The 23,529-nt window shown below is 41.6% G+C and overlaps 1 protein-coding gene across 3 annotated transcripts in view; it reads left to right on the forward strand.

Moving 5' to 3' along the window:
- LOC128639003 (guanylate-binding protein 1) overlaps positions 1 to 23,529 on the forward strand; it is a 130,118-nt gene that overhangs the window by 70,689 nt on the left and 35,900 nt on the right. For all 3 annotated transcript variants that reach the window (XM_053691143.1, XM_053691142.1, XM_053691141.1), the window contains exons 3-5: positions 1,595 to 1,722; positions 2,937 to 3,046; positions 7,225 to 7,436. In XM_053691143.1, coding sequence (XP_053547118.1) covers positions 1,595 to 1,722; positions 2,937 to 3,046; positions 7,225 to 7,436 — 450 coding nt within the window. The remainder of the gene's footprint in view (positions 1 to 1,594; positions 1,723 to 2,936; positions 3,047 to 7,224; positions 7,437 to 23,529) is intronic.

Raw genomic sequence — 23,529 nt, forward strand, 5'->3', positions numbered from 1 at the left:
AAGAATAAGTTGCAGTACACTGTGAACCAAACAACAAAAACATCATTCACCCAAACAAATGCATCGCCATTTATCTAAAAAACAACGTTCTATTCATCTCCATGGCAAATACACTACCACTAATTAACCTCTTAACTGCTAGGCCACTTCAAATCCCTGTCAGATGTTCTGATTTTTTTTTTTAGGATAGTGATACTGTAGGAAGGGAGGGTCTCTTTGGGTAGTGGTTTTCTTTTAGGGTGGGGATTTAATAAGGTGGGAAGGTTCCATGGGGGGGTTAAGTGCAACTGGGATTTTGACAGTTAGGGGTTAAATACAGTGCAGGGTTTGGCATTTAGGGATAAAGTACAGTGAGGATTAGCATTTAGGGGTTAAGTGAGATGGGGTACCAGCACTGATTGTATTGTTAGTTAGAATATGTGTGGTAGCTGGTTTTGGCAGTTAAGGGGTTAAATGTAGTAGGGGACCAGTGGTTAGGGGCTAGATAGATTATAGATAGACTCCCAAACAGATTTTTAGTATTTTGAGGGTCCAGTTTGTGTTGTAGATTGGAATAATTTATTATTGGTGGTATCCTATCTCTGCAATACTCCCATGTATAACTCTAAGGGCCAGATTACAAGTGGAGCTCTAAATATAGCTTTCTTGAAAACCATATTTGCACTCCACTGAGTAATACCAGTACACTCTTAAGTTGACAGCAATGCGAACACTAGCTCACGTTCCCATTGCTGTGAAGCATTGCGCTCACGAGAGCACTCTTTCATAGGCTCAAATGGGACCTTGTTCTCATGCCGTGAGACACGGCATGAGAACCTCGCGCAGCAAAGGGGGTAAGTTGCGCAGCGATGGCAGCACATTGTAAATATATATGTATATGATTATATATATATTTATGTGTTAATATGTGTATAATTTTCAAAGAACAAGAGAGCACCAACGCCGTTAAATAAAACAAAATTCTTTATTCCATAAAGTTAAAAACGTTACAGGACAGCAGTACCCTGTAATTAGTTAGATCAAGTGTAGAAAAATTGGCTTACGCGTTTCAGCATATAGCCGTAGTCATAGCTAGTCAGTGTCCACACAGTGTCCATAAACCACTATGTAAAGGCACTTTTCAGGGCCGTTTTTATTTTTCTAACTCCCTACACCCACCAACTTTAACCCCTAAAAACTGCCTGGTGCAGTCATTTTATTAAAAAAGAAAAATGCTACAATTTGTATTTTTTAATAAAATACACACTACTGTATTTCTGGGGCATTTGGTGGACATTTATAAAATTAACCAGAGATTTGTAACTTGTAATGGCTGATTATTTATTGCGTGCCTGCAAACAGACACATTTGCCGATTTGCGGGTGCGCGATAAATTAGCGCTCCACTTGTAATCTAGCTCTAAATAGATTTGATGAACTTTATAATTAAAATATGATGATAATAATAATTTTAGCTTGTTACAGCCAATTCCTGAAAGCTGTTTCAGAAAATATATATTTAGCATATTTGTATCACCACTATTTGTACAGCTACTCAATTATTGTACAAGCAAGTGTTATCTTTCATTTGTATTTCATGTGGCTTAATTCTCCAGGCTTTGCTCTTGGATCCACCATCCAGTCTAAGACTAAAGGAATTTGGATGTGGTGCGTCCCTCACCCTAGTAAACCTGAGCAAACATTGGTTTTACTGGACACAGAGGGCTTAGGAGATGTAGAGAAGGTAAGTTACACTAGGATTACAATTATCTGAGCTAAAGTATTACTTAAATAAGCAATCACAAGCACTTTAACATGTTTTCAGGACTGGTTGGAGCATACTAATCACAATCCTGCAAGTCTTACAGTAAATGTATATTTAGATTCTATCTCACAGTACTTACACTTAATATTTATTAGTTGTGGGACTTTTAAAATATCCTGTATAGAAGACATCAATGGTTTAAAAACCATGTGGAGTCTTTTACACTAGCATGGTTTAAAGGGACACAGTTTTCCAAACGTTTCTGTCATGCACATGCTAAAACATTTTTTGCATAAAACCAAAGGTTAAAGGGACATGAAACCCAAATTTTTTCTTTCATGATTCAGATAGAGAATTCAATTTTAAACAACTTTCCAATTTACTTCTAATATTTAATTTTCTTCCTTCTCTTGTTATCCTTTGCCGAAATGTTTATCTAGGCAAGCTCATGAGCAGCAGAGAACCTAGGTTCTAGCTGCTAATTGGTGGCTGCATATGGTGACTCACCTATGAGTTCAGTTAGAAACCATTAGTGCATTGCTGCTCCTTCAACAAATGATACCAAGAGAATGAAACAAATTAGATAATAGAAATAAATTAGAAAGTTGTCTAAAATTGTATTCTCTATCTGTATCATATGCTAAATCACTTGAAACTGATGCAGTATAACTGTAAAAAGCTGACAGGAAAATATCACCTGAGCATCTCTATGTAAAAAGGAAGATATTTTACCTCACAATTTCCTCAGCTCAGCAGAGTAAGTTCTGTGTAAAAAGTTATATAAAAAAAAAATGAAGAAATGAACAGCAGCCAATCAGCATCAGCAGTGCTGAGGTCATGAACTCTTTTACTGTGATCTCATGAGATTTGACTTAACTCTCATGAGATTTCATAGTAAACTTCCTTAAACTGAATAGGGAAATAACATGAGAGTGCACAACGCTCAATCCTTCGGCTGTCCCAGGACAGACATACTGATTTGCTGCTTAGAAGTCCTTTACAATGGGATGTGGCTACTGAGGAACATTTGAGGTAAAATATCTTTCTTTTTTTAGTATTATGTGCTTTTCTATTCTTTGCTTGACATCAAGTAGAAATAACATTATATTTGACTTCCTTGAAACTAATAACTACAGAGTGCTATTAAATGAATTTGATATTTTTGACTCTCTTCTCTTGCTTATATATTTCAGGGAAATAGTGCAAACGATACCTGGATTTTTGCTGTAGCTGTTCTGTTGAGCAGCTCTTTTGTGTATAACAGTGTGGGAACAATTGACCAGCAGGCAATGGATCAGCTACAGTATCCTTTACAGGAACAAACTGTTTTTTAAATACTTCCAACTTTGGATTCTATGAATTTATTTCTTTTTAGCATTCTAGAAGTTTTGAGGGCACCTGTTGTAACTGGAAATGTGGAAAATATGGAAATTGTTTATTTCTGGAGTCATTAAAATGCACTTTTCAGTGCCTGTTATTTTTTTTTAATAGCTTTTTGAGTGTGTAGTATTGATACATATGTTTGGTTGTGCTACTGGAAGTGTAGGGCTGAATTTAGCCTGTAACATCTTAAGGGTTAAGGACCTGAGGAGATGGAGTGAATGTGTGTATATGGGGTTAGGGTTTGCAACATAGTTGCTGAGTTAAGGGAGGGGTTTTAACTCAGTTTAAAGAGGTCTTCAGTTGTTTTAGGCCCTCTTTCTGTTGCTGGATATCATAGAGCGTCTCCCTCCCTTCCACCCTGTTTGTGGCAGTTAGCTAGATTGTTTATGTAGTTAGTCCTAGGTTCCCTGGTTCTGGACTTAGTCGACCTACAGATTTGAGTAAGCCTAGGGCTGATAATTTAGTCCGATCCCCCTGGTTGCACCATGTTGTTCGACTAGTTGGACCAGGGCCCCTATGGTTGGAGCGGTGTTGCACCCTAGTATAGGCGGGCGGTTTTGGCCCAGGCTGCAGACAGAAAGTGGGGAGAAGTGACGGCAATTGCGGGGGGAGCGATGTCCACAGGCGCGTGCCTGAGGAAGCTCCTCCTGGTTTGTGGAGGGCCGAACAGCTTGAGTAATACCATCTGTCTGATACAGCGTTGTAGCAGGGCTCTGCTTTGTGTCAGTTTGCCTGGGCCTGCTACCCGCTTCATATGGGTTAGGTAGGACTCAATTGCCACCCCTTTTGAGGCAGGGGAGTGTATCCCCGAAACGTCACGCCTGTTATATTAAACTTCACTTTTTGAAAAGACCAGAGAGTGCCTCCCTATGTTCTATATACTAAATCGTTGGCACCCTGGCAGTTGCTTATTGAGGTGAGAGAGCTCTCTTCTGGACTATATATATATATATATATATATATATATATATATATATATATATATATATATATATATATTAGCAAGAAATAAGCCTGGCCAGGTCTGAGGAAGGAGTGAATACCTTGAAACGTCACACTAGTAAAATATACTATTTGTTTTTCAAAACCAGAGAGTGCATTTCTTGCTAATCTATTCCTATTTTTGCACCTGGTGCCTACCTCCCCAGTTTGGTGAGAGTGCTTGTGTACCCAAAGATTTATATATTTACATGTACTCATGTAAAATATTTGAAATGTTATAATTTTTATATGTGAAAGGCCTTAATGTTTTTTCTAGTTATTTAAGAGGAGTGCCTTTTAATAAATGACCTATATGGTCTTACCTCCATATGTTGTCATATTGGGTTAAGTTTTAAATTACGTTAAGTTTAAATTACTCTCACGACAATAGGTTATTTAATCCCATGGGGTCGATTAATCAAGCTCCGTATGGAGCTTGATGCAGCTGTTTCCGTGCGAGCCTTCAGGCTCGCCGGAAACATAAGACCACTGCTCCTTAATTTGTCCTCCGCCTCTGAGGCAGCTGACAGCAATCCGCCCGATGCAATCACATACAATCAGATTGATTGACACCCCCTGCTAGCAGCTGATTGGCCGCAAATCTGCAGGGGGCAGCATTGCACAAGCAGTTTACCAGAACTGCTTGTGCAATGATAAATTAAGAAGTAGTCAATTGAAAAAAGACTAAACCCCAGGTAAGAAAAACATTTCTTTAAAAGATGTTTATATTTCCCAAATATGAAACTGACAGTCTGCAGAAGGAAATACATGAACCTGACTCATGGCAAATATAAGTACAATACATTTATTTAGAACTTTATATAAATGCATAAAGTGCCAAACCATAGCTGAGGTGTCTTAAGTAATAAAAAACATACTTACCAAAAGACACCCATCCACATATAGCAGATAGCCAAACCAGTACTAAAACAGTTATCAGTAGAGGTAATGGTAAATTGAGAGTATATCGTCGATCTGAAAAGGGAGGTAGGAGATGAATCTCTACGTCCGATAACAGAGAACCTATGAAAAAGACCCCCGTTAGGGAAATCATCGTATTCAATAAGTGATACTCCCTTCACGTCCCTCTGATATTCGCTGTACTCTGAGAGGAATCGGGCTTCAACAATGCTGAGAAGCGCATACCAACGTAGAAATCTTAGCACAAACTTACTTCACCACCTCCATAGGAGGCAAAGTTTGCAAAACTGAATTGTGGGTGTGGTGAGGGGTGTATTTATAGGCATTTTGATGTTTGGGAAACTTTGCCCCTCCTGGTAGGATTGTATATCCCATACGTCACTAGCTCATGGACTCTTGCCAATTACATTAAAGAAAAATTGGGTTTCCTGTCCCTTTAAGTTCAAAACTTACTAACCTCTTATGAGCTTGCAGCAACTACAGGGTCTGGTTCTTTGGTAACCTCTGCTCCGGTTCCAAATATTACTCATTGATCTACTATACTACAAAATGTACTTTAGCTTGCCGACCCCCTGTACCATGTGACAGCCTTCATCCAATCACAAACTTATATACGTATACATTGAACTTTTGCGCATGCTTAGTATTAGCACAATTTTATAATGAAATTAAATTGGAAAGTCTTTTAAAACTGGGTGCCCTATCTGAATCATAAAAGTTTAAGTTTGACTTAAGTCTATTTCATTGTTGGAAAAAAAATTGATTTAACTTTTTTTTTTTACTAAAGAAGCAGTTTCATTAGTCTCTACATGCATGTCCCTATCCCTGTGTGTGTGTTTGCATATATGGTTGCTTGTATGTGAGTGTCTCAGGTTTTGCCTGCTTCTCGTGGTTATATAAGGCCTCAGCTTGAGATAGATATATAGATATATGTGTATGTGCGTGTGTGAAACTATCTGGTAATCTTTTAAATACAGGAAGCTGCAATCATTTAATCATTTGGAGATGGTAATTCCAAGTGCCTCTTTGTGGACCCTCTAACACTTTTTTTTTTACCCTTCCATGCTGGCTTTTAATAAAGCATTCTAATCACACCTGTGACCATATCTCTATCTATATGTTCTGTGCCTAGAAAATACATAAAAATATGTTTATGGATTGCCCTCTCAAATTGTACTGGGTGTGCATCAGTTTTACAGGTATTGGCTAAGAGATAAGATGAAGTGTCTCCACAACCCCTACAGTTTCACATATTTAGTACCATAGCTAGCTAGAGCTACCCTCACAGGTGAAATTGACAATCTTTATTAAAAGCATGCATCGAAAGCTGTGGTTGGCACCCACGTTCTGGAGCAGCTTATCAACTCTAAGATAATAAGTGTAACTAATTAGCCATTTTATGTTTTGTTTTTTAATATCTACAGCTTTTTGTAGGCGTGACAGTGACAGCTAGTTTCTTTTTTTTTTTTTTTTGTATATTTGTGGTCAAACTAGTTGCCTGTGTGAGTGGATGTGCAGCCATTTTTTACTGAGAAAGCTTTGCGTGAAATGCGTTAAGTGTACTGCCATGCACATGGGGTGTGCCTCTCAGACTACTCTCATAGTTGCCAACAATCCCTGATTTCCAGGGACAGTCCCTGGATTTTGTTGTATGTCCCTGGATTTTTTTGTCCCTGGAAATGTCCCTGAAAATCTATTTTGCACAACATTTGTTGTTTGCATATATATACACACACATACATATAAACAGATAGATAGATGATAAATAGATATAGTGTATTATCTAAGTATAATTCATTCCTAATGGAATATTGTTATTATTTAATGGGTTCACATATTATTTGTCTTTCTAATTTTGATGCTATGTTGTAAAAATAACCATATGCCCAGAATGTGTTCCATAGACTGGGTAGGTGTAAGAGCTTGGTGCTGTAATCTGTATAATAAACTATGTATAAGTGTAAATTATACTATTACTTTCAAATGGGTGTGTTTTGATTGCAGAACTGAGTGGGCGGAGCAGTTGAACAGTGGGTTGTCAAAACTCCAGTAACCCGCTTGCTTGCTCTGCTGCAAAGTGTCCCTGGAATTTTTTTTTAAATGTTGGCAACTATGTTAACTCTGAAAAAATATTCAATTACAATGTTTTGTATGTAGTCCATTTTTCGTCTTGTATCATCCTTAAAATTGTCATAGTTATGTGACAGAACTGAGTGAACATATAAAAACGAATACATCACTGTGGGAAACCATGGACGAGGAGGAAGAAATAGATGCATCTGCAGAGTTCAAGAGGTTCTTTCCTTCCTTCACCTGGTGTGTCCGTGATTTCTGTTTAGATTTGGAGATAGATGGGAAGCCAATAACCGAAGATCAATATCTGTGCAATGCTCTGAAGTTAAAGTCAGGTAATGTTAAAGGTCTGGGGGAAAAAGCAAGTTGATGTTTACAATTAGCAGTTCTTTATTAGAATAACAAGAAACATTCATATTATAAATTAGTCGAGTATGTATTTGCCTGTGCCTTTTTAGCAAAAGTATTATGCTTAGTCATTTAAAGGGACAGTCTAGGCCAAAAAAAACTTTCATGATTCAGATAGAGCATGAAATTTTAAACAATTGTCCAATTTACTTTTATCACCAATTTTGCTTTGTTCTCTTGGTATTCTTAGTTGAAAGCTTAACCTTGGAGGTTCATATGCAAATTTCTTAGACCTTGAAGGCCACCTCTTTTCAGAATGCATTTTAACAGTTTTTCACCACTAGAGGGTGTTAGTTCATGTATTTCATATAGATAACATTGTGCTTGTACACATGAAGTTATCTGGGAGCAGGCACTGATTGGCTAAACTGCAAGTCTGTCAAAAGAACTAAAATAAAGGGGCTAGATAATCACAGAGGTAAAAATTATATTAATATAACCGTGTTGGTTATGCAAAACTGGGGAATGGGTAATAAAGGGATTATCTATCTTTTAAAACAATAAAAATTCTGGTGTAGACTGTCCCTTTAAAGGAAGACCTTAATTTGCTTTTATAGTTTCTGAAACATGAATATTTGTAGTACAAGGGAAAATGTGTCTCGATGTCCTTATTCACACTTATCTTGCTGCTTATTGTTCAATTTGGATTTGTTCATGTAGCAATCCCTTGTAGTTGGCAGTTTAATCATGTTTTATTTCTGAGATATATAGAAATATATTTCTCCAACATAGGTGTGTCCGGTCCACGGCGTCATCCTTACTTGTGGGATATTCTCTTCCCCAACAGGAAATGGCAAAGAGCCCAGCAAAGCTGGTCACATGATCCCTCCTAGGCTCCGCCTACCCCAGTCATTCTCTTTGCCGTTGTACAGGCAACATCTCCACGGAGATGGCTTAGAGTTTTTTAGTGTTTAACTGTAGTTTTTATTATTCAATCAAGAGTTTGTTATTTTGAAATAGTGCTGGTATGTACTATTTACTCAGAAACAGAAAAGAGATGAAGATTTCTGTTTGTATGAGGAAAATGATTTTAGCAACCGTCACTAAAATCCATGGCTGTTCCACACAGGACTGTTGAGAGCAATTAACTTCAGTTGGGGGAACAGTGAGCAGTCTCTTGCTGCTTGAGGTATGACACATTCTAACAAGACGATGTAATGCTGGAAGCTGTCATTTTCCCTATGGGATCCGGTAAGCCATGTTTATTACGATCGTAAATAAGGGCTTCACAAGGGCTTATTAAGACTGTAGACTTTTTCTGGGCTAAATCGATCATATTTACACATATTTAGCCTTGAGGAATCATTTAATCTGGGTATTTTTTGTAAAATAATATCGGCAGGCACTGTTTTAGACACTTTATTCTATAGGGGCTTTCCCTAATCATAGTCAGAGCCTCATTTTCGCGCCGGTATGGCGCACTTGTTTTGAGAACAGCATGACATGCAGCTGCATGTGTGTGGAGCTCTGATACATAGAAAAGTCTTTCTGAAGGCATCATTTGGTATCGTATTCCCCTTTGGGCTTGGTTGGGTCTCAGCAAAGCAGATTCCAGGGACTGTAAAGGGGTTAAATATAAAAACGGCTCCGGTTCCGTTATTTTAAGGGTTAAAGCTTCCAAATTTGGTGTGCAATACTTTTAAGGCTTTAAGACACTGTGGTGAAAATTTGGTGAATTTTGAACAATTCCTTCATGTTTTTTTCGCAATTGCAGTAATAAAGTGTGTTCAGTTTAAAATTTAAAGTGACAGTAACGGTTTTATTTTAAAACGTTTTTTGTACTTGGTTATCAAGTGTATGCCTGTTTTACATGTCTGAACTACCAGATAGACTGTGTTCTGAATGTGGGGAAGCCAGAATTCCCATTCATTTAAATAAATGTGATTTATGTGACAATGACAATGATGCCCAAGATGATTCCTCAAGTGAGGGGAGTAAGCATGGTACTGCATCATTCCCTCCTTCGTCTACACGAGTCTTGCCCACTCAGGAGGCCCCTAGTACATCTAGCGCGCCAATACTCCTTACTATGCAACAATTAACGGCTGTAATGGATTATTCTGTCAAAAACATTTTAGCCAAAATGAACACTTATCAGCGTAAGCGCGACTGCTCTGGTTTAGATACTGAAGAGCATGACGACGCTGATAATAATATTTCTGAAGGGCCCATAACCCAGTCTGATGGGGCCAGGGAGGTTTTGTCTGAGGGAGAAATTACTGATTCAGGGAACATTTCTCAACAAGCTGAACCTGATGTGATTACATTTAAATTTAAGTTGGAACATCTCCGCATTCTGCTTAAGGAGGTATTATCCACTCTGGATGATTGTGACAAGTTGGTCATCCCAGAGAAACTATGTAAAATGGACAAGTTCCTAGAGGTGCCGGGGGCTCCCAGAAGCTTTTCCTATACCCAAGCGGGTGGCGGACATTGTTAATAAAGAATGGGAGAGGCCCGGTATTCCTTTCGTCCCTCCCCCCATATTTAAAATATTGTTTCCTATGGTCGACCCCAGAAAGGACTTATGGCAGACAGTCCCCAAGGTCGAGGGAGCGGTTTCCACTGTAAACAAACGCACCACTATACCCATAGGGGATAGTTGTGCTTTCAAAGATCCTATGGATAAAAAATTAGAAGGTTTGCTTAAAAAGATGTTTGTTCAGCAGGGTTACCTTCTACAACCAATTTCATGCATTGTCCCTGTCGCTACAGCCGCATGTTTCTGGTTCGATGAGCTAATAAAGGCGGTCGATAGTGATTCTCCTCCTTATGAGGAGATTATGGACAGAATCAATGCTCTCAAATTGGCTAATTCTTTCACCCTAGACGCCACTTTGCAATTGGCGAGGTTAGCGGCTAAGAATTCTGGGTTTGCTATTGTGGCGCGCAGAGCGCTTTGGTTAAAATCTTGGTCGGCTGCTGCATCTTCCAAGAACCAAGCTACTTAACATTCCTTTCAAGGGGGAAAACGCTGTTTGGCCCTGACTTGAAAGAGATTATCTCTGATATCACTGGGGGTAAGGGCCACGCCCTTCCTCAGGATCGGCCTTTCAAGGCAAAAAATAAACCTAATTTTCGTCCCTTTCGTAGAAACGGACCAGCCCAAAGTGCTACGTCCTCTAAGCAAGAGGGTAATACTTCTCAAGCCAAGCCAGCTTGGAGACCAATGCATGGCTGGAACAAGGGAAAGCAGGCCAAGAAACCTGCCACTGCTACCAAGACAGCATGAAATGTTGACTCTCTCTCTTCGCTCAGGCTTGGGCAAGAGATGTTCTGGATCCTTGGGCGCTAGAAATAGTCTCCCAAGGTTATCTTCTGGAATTCAAGGGACTTCCCCCGAGGGGGAGATTCCACAGGTCTCAGTTGTCTTCAGACCACATAAAAAGACAGGCATTCTTACATTGTGTAGAAGACCTGTTAAAAATGGGAGTGATTCATCCTGTTCCATTAAGAGAACAAGGGATGGGGTTCTACTCCATTCTGTTCATAGTTCCCAAAAAAGAGGGAACGTTCAGACCAATCTTAGATCTCAAGATCTTAAACAAGTTTCTCAAGGTTCCATCGTTCAAGATGGAAACCATTCGAACTATTCTTCCTTCCATCCAGGAAGGTCAATTCATGACCACGGTGGATTTAAAGGATGCGTATCTACATATTCCTATCCACAAGGAACATCATCGGTTCCTAAGGTTCGCATTCCTGGACAAAGCATTACCAGTTCGTGGCGCTTCCTTTCGGATTAGCCACTGCTCCAAGGATTTTCACAAAGGTACTAGGGTCCCTTCTAGCTGTGCTAAGACCAAGGGGCATTGCTGTAGTACCTTACTTGGACGACATTCTGATTCAAGCGTCGTCCCTTCCTCAAGCAAAGGCTCACACGGACATTGTCCTGGCCTTTCTCAGATGAACGCGGAAAAGAGTTCTCTATCTCCGGTCAACAAGGGTTCCCTTCTTGGGAACAATAATAGACTCCTTAGAAATGAGGATTTTTCTGACAGAGGCCAGAAATACAAAACTTCTAGACTCTTGTCGGATACTTCATTCTGTTCCTCTTCCTTCCATAGCTCAGTGCATGGAAGTAATCGGGTTGATGGTAGCGGCAATGGACATAGTTCCTTTTGCGCGCATTCATCTAAGACCATTACAACTGTGCATGCTCAGTCAGTGGAATGGGGACTATACAGACTTGTCTCCGAAGATACAAGTAAATCAGAGGACCAGAGACTCACTCCGTTGGTGGCTGTCCCTGACAACCTTAGTCACAAGGGATGACATTCCGCAGACCAGAGTGGGTCATTGTCACGACCGACGCCAGTCTGATGGGCTGGGGCGCGGTCTGGGGATCCCTGAAAGCTCAGGGTCTTTGGTCCTCGGGAAGAATCTCTTCTACCGATAAATACTCTGGAACTGAGAGCGATATTCAATGCTCTCAAGGCTTGGCCTCAGCTAGCGAGGGCCAAGTTCATACGGTTTCAATCAGACAACATGACAACTGTTGCGTACATCAACCATCAGGGGGGAACAAGGAGTTCCCTACCGATGGAAGAAGTGACCAGAATCATTCTATGGGCGGAGTCTCACTCCTGCCACCTGTCTGCTATCCACATCCCAGGAGTGGAATATTGGGAAGCGGATTTTCTGAGTCGTCAGACATTGCATCCGGGGGAGTGGGAACTCCATCCGGAAATCTTTGCCCAAGTCACTCAGCTGTGGGGCATTCCAGACATGGATCTGATGGCCTCTCGTCAGAACTTCAAAGTTCCTTGCTACGGGTCCAGATCCAGGGATCCCAAGACGGCTCTAGTGGATGCACTAGTAGCACCTTGGACCTTCAAACTAGCTTATGTGTTCCCGCGGTTTCCTCTCATCCCCAGGCTGGTAGCCAGGATCAATCAGGAGAGGGCGTCGGTGATCTTGATAGCTCCTGCGTGGCCACGCAGGACTTGGTATGCAGATCTGGTGAATATGTCATCGGCTCCACCTTGGAAGCTACCTTTGAGACGAGACCTGCTTGTTCAGGGTCCGTTCGAACATCCGAATCTGGTTTCACTCCAGCTGACTGCTTGGAGATTGAACGCTTGATCTTATCGAAGCGAGGATTCTCAGATTCTGTTATCGATACTCTTGTCCAGGCCAGAAAGCCTGTAACTAGAAAGATTTACCACAAAATTTGGAAAAAATATATCTGTTGGTGTGAATCTAAAGGATTCCCTTGGGACAAGGTTAAGATTCCTAAGATTCTATCCTTCCTTCAAGAAGGATTGGAAAAAGGATTATCTGCAAGTTCCCTGAAGGGACAGATTTCTGCCTTGTCTGTGTTACTTCACAAAAAGCTGGCAGCTGTGCCAGATGTTCAAGCCTTTGTTCAGGCTCTGGTTAGAATTAAGCCTGTTTACAAACCTTTGACTCCTCCTTGGAGTCTCAATTTAGTTCTTTCAGTTCTTCAGGGGGTTCCGTTTGAACCCTTACATTCCGTTGATATTAAGTTATTATCTTGGAAAGATTTGTTTTTAGTTGCAATTTCTTCTGCTAGAAGAGTTTCAGAATTATCTGCTCTGCAGTGTTCTCCTCCTTATCTGGTGTTCCATGCAGATAAGGTGGTTTTACGTACTAAACCTGGTTTTCTTCCAAAAGTTGTTTCTAACAAAAACATTAACCAGGAGCTTATCGTACCTTCTCTGTGTCCGAAACCAGTTTCAAAGAAGGAACGTTTGTTGCACAATTTGGATGTTGTTCGCGCTCTAAAATTCTATTTAGATGCTACAAAGGATTTTAGACAAACATCTTCCTTGTTTGTTGTTTATTCCGGTAAAAGGAGAGGTCAAAAAGCAACTTATACCTCTCTCTCTCTTTTGGATTAAAAGCATCATCAGATTGGCTTACGAGACTGCCGGACGGCAGCCTCCCGAAAGAATCACAGCTCATTCCACTAGGGCTGTGGCTTCCACATGGGCCTTCAAGAACGAGGCTTCTGATGATCAGATATGTGGGGGCAGCGACTTGGTCTTCACTGCACACTTTTACCAAATTTTACAAGTTTGATACTTTTGCTTCTTCTGAGGCTATTTTTGGGAGAAAGGTTTTGCAAGCCGTGGTGCCTTCCATTTAGGTGACCTGATTTGCTCCCTCCCTTCATCCGTGTCCTAAAGCTTTGGTATTGGTTCCCACAAGTAAGGATGACGCCGTGGACCGATACACCTATGTTGGAGAAAACAGAATTTATGTTTACCTGATAAATTACTTTCTCCAACGGTGTGTCCGGTCCACGGCCCGCCCTGGTTTTTTTAATCAGGTCTGATAATTTATTTTCTTTACCTACAGTCACCACGGTACCATATGGTTTCTCCTATGCAAATATTCCTCCTTAACGTCGGTCGAATGACTGGGGTAGGCGGAGCCTAGGAGGGATCATGTGACCAGCTTTGCTGGGCTCTTTGCCATTTCCTGTTGGGGAAGAGAATATCCCACAAGTAAGGATGACGCCGTGGACCGGACACACCGTTGGAGAAAGTAATTTATCAGGTAAACATAAATTCTGTTATTTAAAAATTAAAAGAATTTTTTTTATGCAAATAACCTAAATGGTAAAATATTAATAACTTGCTATTAATGTTAGCATACTAGTATAAGTTAGTTTTTTTTTTACATTTGTGGCTCCATTAAAGTCTATGTGAAAATGTGTTATCGTAGTCGCAATATGTTAAGTCCAGCTATTAGCGTGCATCATGTATCGCACACACAAAATGAATTAACTTTAAACTAATAATATTTAGCGGTGTTTGCACTCTAACGATTGTGCTATTTACTGCACCACTTGTAATCTAGGCCTTTATTTAATATTGATATGAATTTTAATTTATTATTTAAGTTTAGTATTTCATACCCCTTTTTGCTTGGTTGGAAAAGACAGATTTTTTCTTTTTCCCTTTTTTCAATTGATAAGTATTTTTTTCACCAGCATCGACATTAGTCTCCTCAATCAGCAGAGACTTCGTTCTTTATAAATCCACGGTGGTGTTTGTGTAGATTTATCCAATGGTTATTGTCAAAGAAGAACAAAGGCTTTGAGAGGGAGAAATAAAGCTCTCTGGTCTGGTGAGATTATTTTAGAAGTCTTGTCAGTACAGCAAGGTCCCGCAAAGAATTTTAGAAAGACAAGTTTTAGCTTGAGAGCTTTTTGTCTCGTTAAGTGGAGTTCTGGATTAAAGGAGAGACACATATTATATTTTCTTAATAAATGGAAAGAGTCCACAGCTGCATTCATTACTTTTGGGAAATAAGAACCTGGCCACCAGGAGGAGGCAAAGACACCCCAGCCAAAGGCTTAAATACTCCTCCCGCTTCCCTCATCCTCCAGTCATTCTTTGCCTTTCATCCCAGGAGGTTGGCAGATAAGTGTCAGAAGTTTGTTTTCCTTTCTTATGGATGGTAGTACTCTTCGACATGGGATGGGAGTTTTAAGTTTGTAGTAAAAGGAAAAATGTCAGTCTCTCAGTGAGGACTTGGATGAAAGTCCGGAGAAAGTCCAGAGATGCAGGAAGAGTCTTTCTGTGAAACCATCCCAACTCATTTTAACAACTCCACAAGCAATCAGCATTGTCGAACTTCGCTTCGCTGCCTGCTTTCTTCTCTCAAATCCATGGCGGAGGCGAGGCTACTATCCGTCACACTTGAAGGGCCGTGTTCCTGTTCCATGGCGTAGATTCCGGTAAGATCGTTTCATTTTACTTCTTCATGATTGTACTGTAACTAATTTGTTCCTGCAAACTCAGATGAAAAATACAGGGTCTCAGTGTGACTCCTTTGTATCTTGGAATCAAGAGTTAATATCTCCTGAGGGGGATTATTGAACAGGGGGGTTTTTAATCATGTTTGTTATTGTCAGGGTTTTTTCCCTGTTTGTTTGCCATGTGCTGCTGGCAGCCATTTTACTTACCTCTCTTCCTGACTATGGTGCATTGTGGGGGATGCTGCTCATTTCCTGCACTTCCTTTTATGGCCAGATTGGTGTGCATCATCCATGTGAGACAGGATGCAGTCTCAGAATTGTGATGTCATCACTTATTATTTAAAGGGTCTCTGTTTAGTATGCTTTGCCTTTGCGTTGTATCAGACCTGTTTGTGAGAGCTCCTGTGTATTACCTGGCTGTCTGACGTCCTTCCTGGTTCCTGATCCCTGGCTTGTTCCTGACTCTGCTGTTCTCCTTGTTCCTGATTCTGGCTCGTCTGACTATTCGCTTTGGCTCCTGACTCGGCTCGTCTGACTACCAGCTCTGGTTTTGATTCCTGGCTTGTTATTTGACTTGTGGAATTTTTATTATTTTTTGCTATTAATAAAGGTGTATTATTCTTGCACTTCTCGTCTCAGTCTGATTCCTGGCACCCTGACAGTTATGTGATTCAATCTGCTTATGTGTAGTGTTAACTGGGCTAGTGGCTTTTGGAACATAACGGCCTTTCGAAGTGACGCGACCTTACGGTCGGGGCGCTTTTTTTTGAACTGTACGGTTCACCTTGTGACCAGGCGTGTTTACATTCTGGTCTCCCATTTTCACATTCCTGATTGTGTTGTGATGGAGAATTCTGGTCCGCGGGGTGTCTGGTTCATAGGAGGGTGGTGAGTGCCCCAGCTATTGTGGGTGTAAGGTGCCATTTAAATTGTTTTATATTTAGTCCATTTTTTGGTATCCTTTATCCAATGGAGGATGCTGATGTTTCAACTTTCTGATTCAGATTCTTCGTCCTGTGATGAATGCGAATTGGCCCCATTGATCAGTCAGTTATGTTCTTTAGGCCGTTCTAGAGCGCCTTGTTCCTCTGGCTTAGGGATTCAAGGGACTGCTGAGCCATCCGCCTTGGGGGGGCCCTGTCCTCTGGGAGGCGAGTTCCCTACCGCTCCCTGGGTAACCCAGGTTATGTTTTTTCCTCCTTGGAGGGTGGATTGTTCCCCCTGGAGGTTGTGGCACATTTTTTGCTTTACATACTTTTGGCGCTTGTGCATCTACAAAGTCCAGATGTTTGTTTGCGATTGTGTTCGTGCCCAATTGCCCCAGGTATCTCGGCCAAAGGAGGGCATGTGCAGTTCCCTGTGGGTGTAACTGTTCCTGAGTGTTGTTTCTTTCGTTACAGGCTGGCTCGCATTCGTGTTCTACTCAGACACGTTTTTGAGCTGTTTGGGGACCCTATCCTTCTCGTTTATGGGACCCATCAGTCTCCTCCTTCGAATGTCTCACCTCGTTAGACATGGGGGGATGAAGTTATCTTCTTTAAGTCTTGTTATCGAGATCCTTCCCAGTTTTGTTGGAAGAACAGGGTTTCCATTAGGCTGGTCCTGCGGATCTTTCTGTTCTCCTTGGGCATTAACCCTCGGGTTGCCTATCATTTTATTTTATCCGGTTAGGATGAATTTTATTTTTATTTTTCATAATAAAAGTTTCCTGCGGGAACTCTCTCTGGGATCGATACTCACTGTTTGCTTCTACGGAAGTTGTTCGGGACACGTTAGTCCCATGTTTGTCCATTTTTCTCTTCCTCCCTCTCTGAGGGCGGTTTTAGCCAGCTTGGTAGTTATGACCCTGGTTGCAGGCTGGTCCTGCTTGGGTTCAGATCTTCTGTCTCGCGGCTTATTCAGACACGTTGCGCCTATTATACCTTGCTGGTCAGGTTGGGTTGCCGAGTGCTCTTAACATTATTTATGTTTCTTGTTATTTGTTTTACAAATTTCAGCTAAGCATTCTCAAGAGGACTTGCAGGTCCATGCGCCTCTCGGGATTCTTTCAGTCCTAAATAGCCGCCTCTCTGGTGACTGGGTCAGTGAAATTTACTGCATCACTCTCTGTTGCTTCCGATACCCTCGGAAACCTAGAGTATTCTTTCCCACGTGGTGAGAAAATTTGAGGGTTTAGCGCATCTTTTCCGCCGGTCAGGGCGGTGTTCCTTTGGGAAATTGTCCTTTTTGGACTTGTTCCTTTAGTGGTTTTCTTCTTCATTGAGACTTCTTGGATTTTGTCCTTTTTTTTATGGGTGGATCACCTTCGGGGGACATGGATTCTCTTCGGGAGTTGGTTGTTCCTTTTTCGGAACATTAGACAGTGAGGTCTTTTTGGGCTCTGTTGGGAATGCTCTGCATCTCCTTCTTGGGATAGAAGAGGTCCTAGTGGTTTTCCACTCATATGGTTCAGGTATGCCATCCAGGTGGCATCCAAACCCATGTTTTACAGTCCTCTGACTTCGAATCTGAGGTGATGTGGAGGCTTGATGTTGCTCTGTTCGGATGACTTGTACTCACTGTTCCCCTTGTGTCTGGAGCTCGTGGCTAGCTGGACAGATAGCTCAGCATACTAATGCTTTGTGGCTACTCTGCACTGTAGCAAACTGAGGGTTGCTAGTTCCATCCCCGGCGAGGTCTACTCAGCCTTTCCTCCTTTCGAGGTTGATAAAATAAGCAGCACCTTGTGTCCCTTAAGGGGGATTAGCCACACTTTTCAAGCACAATCATGTTAATGTTGCTTGGATGCCTGTTAGCTCTAGTATCCTTTTATGACCCTGGCTCTTTGGAGTGTTGGGCTCCTGCAAGGGGTGCTCTCTTCCCTTTGGGTCGGGACTTGCAAGGGCTTCTTACTCTTGTTATCCAGGTTATTCTAGATTTTTCCCTGGGAGGTCTGTTTTTTTATATCAGACGAGGGATTTATGTTCCTGGAAGATTGTTTAATCTAAACATTTGTGGGGGCCCGGGCTTCTTGTCCTGATCTTCCGGTTGTCGAGGGTTTTACTCTGTGTTTTCTCTTTGTGGATCCTGCTGTGGGATGTTACCGGACCTTATGATCCTAGGACTGGCCTGGGGGTTCCAGTTTCCAGGGTACTTGGGCTTAGCCATTGTTCTGGCTGTTCTGTTTTACAACTTGGCAAGATTTACTGAGAGCCGGGGCTCCTTGGGGCTTGTCTTGTTCTGGACGATACGGTTCTCTTGGGACAGCCAAGTAACTTGACCTGATGGTGGGTGTTACAAACTGCTATTTGTAACTGGCCCTTTAAATGGAAAAGTGCCCTGCTTCCCTGGATTGTGGAGAAGCCTATTTGCCAGCCTCCTTCCTCATGACTATGGCCCCTGGAAGATTGTGCCCCTGAAAACGTATTAACTTTTATTGGGTGTGTATGGCCCTTTAAGAACCGTCTGGGGACATATTGTGACTTTGGTGAACAATGCCCCTTTAAGACTATGTCCCCAGACCTGTAAAATAACTTGTCCCTGGCTTTCTCCCACTTGGTTCAGTAAATAGGGCTTACTGAACCAAGTACCACACAGGCAGAGTGTTCCACAGAAAGGGAGCACTGTTACAAAAGCATTAGTTTTCATTGTGTGCCATTAAGTGCTATGTGACAGACCCTTCGGTCAGAACTAAAGAGTTAACTTTGTTCAGCTTCAAGAAGCTACTTTCTAAATGCAGGTTTGCTGGGATCAACTCTAATTAAGTTTAGTGATAAACATTCCCATTGTCTAATCAGACTGCTAGTGATAAGATGGACTGCATTGTTTTCTTGTGTGTAACTTATCTGCTGAAGTAATGTAATTCTACTATGGCCTGTCAAAGGGCGTTGTCTCTCTATCTAAATGTATCAAATGTGTGATTGGGGATTTTATGCCTCCCCCTGAGAGTGTCTTTTTTTTGCATGTAACCTCAATAAAAAGCAGGCTGTGTGTTCCAGCACATCAGACCTCTTCTGACCCTCTAACTTGCAGCCTTGACTCATGTTTGTAGGGGACAGCTATAATCACTACAGGGATTGCTATGCTCTTCATACTCCCTTAGCTACTGAGCTCTTGTAAGAGCTCTTGTTCCTGATCCTGCTTCACGCTACAGAAGGAAGAGGTTCACCTACTGGAGCCTGGTCGTAGGTCCAGGGCGCAGAGCAGACGGCGAGATACCAGCCCAGCAGCGGTGGTTCGTAGAGTCTGCATTACTTATGGTGGCTATGCAGTAGTCTATGGTGTCTACGGTGCTGATGATCCTTTGGTGAGCGTTAGGAGCATCCTTTTCTACGGTCCAACTTCCAGCCAGCCTGGAGGCAACCGTAACAGTGGGCTTTGCTGCCTAGCAAACTGAAGGTTTGTGGTTGCTCAGTTGTCACTTTTGTGCCTGGTATGTGTGCTAGAACAATGGTGTTTTAAGGGGTTCTTCTGTGTTCGTTAGTGACGTGGTCTTGTGTCCTCTTGGTTCTTCCTACAACTTCCTGTCTTATGGGTAGGTGTTTATTGACGCTCTCCTCTTCAGGGGGCTCGTTGTACTCCTTACGGAGTGGTAGTTCCTTTTTTAGGGGCCTCTCCTGTGTTCGGTAGGTTGGAACAGATGTTTTATCTGGTTCGGGGATTGGTCTGCTCTTTGAGTTATTCTTTTCCATCTGGGGAGCTGCTGGCTGCACATTGAGACTTAGTCTGGTGGCTTTGCTAGATCTCCTTGGGTCTAACGCCTGCTCGATTGTCTTTAGGTTGAAGTGGCTGTGTCTATTCTTCCGCCCTTTTGGGGGCCGGTCTTGGGGTTCCATTGCTTTCAGATCTGCCGTTGCTTGGGCTGGTCCGGCTAGGTGTAGGATCTGGACCTTTTTTTAAGAGGTTCTGTGCCTCTCCCCTGTGAGATCTGTGAGTAGGCTTGGCGGCCTGGATTCCCTGGAGAGTGTCCTCTGTCTTTGAGGTTGGGCAATCTGCTATTTTGTTTGGCTGCTTCTTCCTTACGGATAGTGTTTTCTCTGTGTCTTCCTACAGATGGCAGCATGTTACTGGACGAAGATGTTTATTTTCTGAGTTTGCTACTTGTAATTTTCTGTTTGCTCAGTTTCTGAGTTCTGACGTTTTGAGGACTTTGTCTTCAGCTGTCTTTTTCGGTGCTGTTGCACGATATTTGGGAGATGTTTCTTCTCCTTTATAATGCCCGGTTGCTCCTTGTGGGTTTTGCGTCGTCTCCCCTTGTTCTCAGGATCCATTCGGGTCTCTGTGGACTTGGCCTTCCTTTGGAGGGGGTTTTTCCTTTATGGATTTTGCTGTACCTTTTGGGTATCCCTTTGGTTTACCCTTGTCCTCTCCCTTTTGGGGATTTTGGTACTGTACTAGTAAGGGTTGTGTGGGGACCGACTGCTGGGCGACGGTTCTCCTGGAAGAGTGTTGGCTCAGTGAGTCTGCTTGCGGTCTCTAGTTAGGCTTTCGGACTATCTGCGGGTCAGTGTCCTTGGGGCCTTTTCCTTCTAGATTTTTTGCCTGGCTCCGACGAAGCGGGGTTTGGTTGGGTTGTGTTTTTTTCAGGCCTGGTTCCCTCAGAATGGGCCGCCTAATGTTCCCTCCCATTTTTGCATTCAGTGTCATCTATTGCTTGGGTATTGTTTTCCCAAAAGTAATGAATGCAGCTGTGGACTGTTTCAATTTATGAAGAAAAACTTAAATTATGCTTACCTGATAATTTTCTTTACTTCAGATTGAAAGAGTCCACAGCTCCCCACCTGTATTTTTTCTGTGGGGCGTCTCTTATTTTTTATTCTTCTGGCACCTTTTCACCCTGGTATTTCTTCTACTGTTCCTTGTTCCTCTGCAGAATGACTGGGGGATGAGGAAGTGGGAGGGGTATTTAAGCCTTTGGCTGGGGTGTTTTTGCCTCCTACTGGTGGCCAGGTTCTTATTTCCCAAAAGTAATGAATGCAGCTGTGGACTCTTTCCATCTGAAGAAAAGAAAATGATCAGGTAAGCATAATTTAAGTTTTTGATAACTAAGCCCTAAAACATCTAATGACATCTAGTTCAATGCAATTCTTGTTTTCAATAACATTTTTCATAAATGGCTACTTTTGATTTGCTGTAGAGATCACCTTGAGATTTGTTTTCTGTTTCTCACATTTTAATAGAAAATATTTTCCATGTCACTATTAAAACACCTTACTTTGAAGTGATTAACAACTTCAGACAAAGGGCGTTTAACTAAATAGCGGTAATTATACTGCTTTACAATTATTTTCATTACTGTATTTTGTTTTTATTCCGTTACCTTTTGGGTTAATTATGCCACTAGCACACCGGCTTCAAATGCACAAGAATATTAACAATGACCAGAATTGAGATTAAACATTAATAAAATATTGCATTGCTGAAACAGCTCAACTATCAATTAGTTGTACTCATCTTGAATTTTATTAAATACCCAGAAAGTTACTATTACCAATCTTTAAGATTAAATGTGGCATGTTTCTCAAGCTTATGCAACTTAAATTATTATGTCATTCACAGCATTATAGGCGACATGAGGACAGAATGTTTCCAAATTTAGTGGAACAATATAAACCTTGACTATCTGCAACACACTCTGTAGCATTGAATTTATAATTATTATGATATCAATCTTTCTCTTACTTGGTGTATCCAGTCCACGGATTCATCCTTACTTGTGGGATATTCTCAATCCCTACAGGAAGTGGCAAAGAGAGCACACAGCAAAGCTGTCCATATAGCTCCCCTCAGGCTCCGCCCCCCAGTCATTCTCTTTGCCGCTCTAACAAGTAGCATCTCCACGGGAGGGTAAAGAGTTTGTGATGTTAGATTTGTAGTTTTTATTTCTTCAATCAAGAGTTTGTTATTTTAAAATAGTGCGGTTTGTACTATTTACTCTGAGGCAGAAAGTGATGAAGATTTCTGCTGAGAGGAAAAAGATTTTAGCATGTTGTAACTAAAATCCATTGCTGTTCCCACACAGGACTGTTGAGTACCGGAGAACTTCAGTTTGGGGGGAACAGTTTGCAGGCTTAACTGCTTCAGGTATGCTCAGTCATTTTTTCTAACAAGACCTGGTAATGCTAGAAGACTGACAGAAATCCCCATGGGGGAAGGTAAGCCATTTTCTGAGACTCAGTATAGAAGGATGGCTTAGGTTAAGGGCTTAAATACTGGTGGACACCGTTATAGGCTAAATCGTTTACTTTATTAGCATAATCTCATATTTGTTCAAGTGTTTTAGACGTTTGGAACACTTTTTGGGGTTTTTATACGCCTGGCATATTATAAGACACCTAATCTGTCTCAGGAAGGCCCCATAACTCCGGAATGAAGAGGGAGGGGGCCTCATTTTTGCGCCTCAGTTGCGCAGTTGTTTTACAAGACAGCTTCATGCAGCTTCACGTGTAGAGTCCAGAGACTGCAGGGAGGACTCCAGGGAGGCTTATTTTCATCTACAAATAATCCCTAAGGAAGGTAAAGCCACAGCAGAGACTGTGGCACCGTGCTGTAGTGTTTTAAACCGGTAGCCTGCTTCATTTAGCTCCGGTTTGGGCAATAAGGGGTTAATTGATTTGAAAATTTGTGTGCAATCATTTCAAAGCATTAGGATCATGTGGAGAAAATGTCATCAAGATTGGATGTTTTTTGGTGATTTGGTAAAAAAGTGTGTGCTTTTTATTATTTAAAGACACAGTAACGTTTTTTCAAAAAGTGTTTTTTACTGTATTGTAGTGCTGTCTAAGTCTGTCAAACATGTTTGAGCCTTCAGATAGACCTTGTTCTTTGTGTTTAAAAGCCATGGCGGTACCCCAATTGCATTTGTGTTTAAAGTGTGCTAAAGCATCTAAGCATTTTAAAGACCTTGCAGTGACACTTAAAAATGTAGCCCAAGATGATTCTTTAACGGAAGGTAATGAGGATAGTCCTTCTTCCTCTCCCCATGTGTCGACACCAGTTACGCCCGCGCAAGCGATGCCTAGTACCTCTAGCGCATTGGCCCCTATTACTTTACAACAATTAGCAGCAGTAATGGATAATTCCCTTGCAGCATTTTTATCCAAACTGCCAGTTTTTCCAAGAAAGCGCGATAGCTCAGTTTTAAATACAGAGGATGAGCAATCAGAGGCTTTGGATAATTTATCTGTAGTACCCTCACAACACTCTGAAGTGGCAGTGAGGGATGGTCTGTCTGAGGGAGAAATTTCTGACACAGGAAAAGTTTCTCAGCGGGCAGAGTCAGATTCCTTAGCGTTTAAATTTAAGCTGGA

Source organism: Bombina bombina, chromosome 8 (assembly GCF_027579735.1).
Source record: "Bombina bombina isolate aBomBom1 chromosome 8, aBomBom1.pri, whole genome shotgun sequence".
Classification (NCBI taxonomy): domain Eukaryota; kingdom Metazoa; phylum Chordata; class Amphibia; order Anura; family Bombinatoridae; genus Bombina; species Bombina bombina.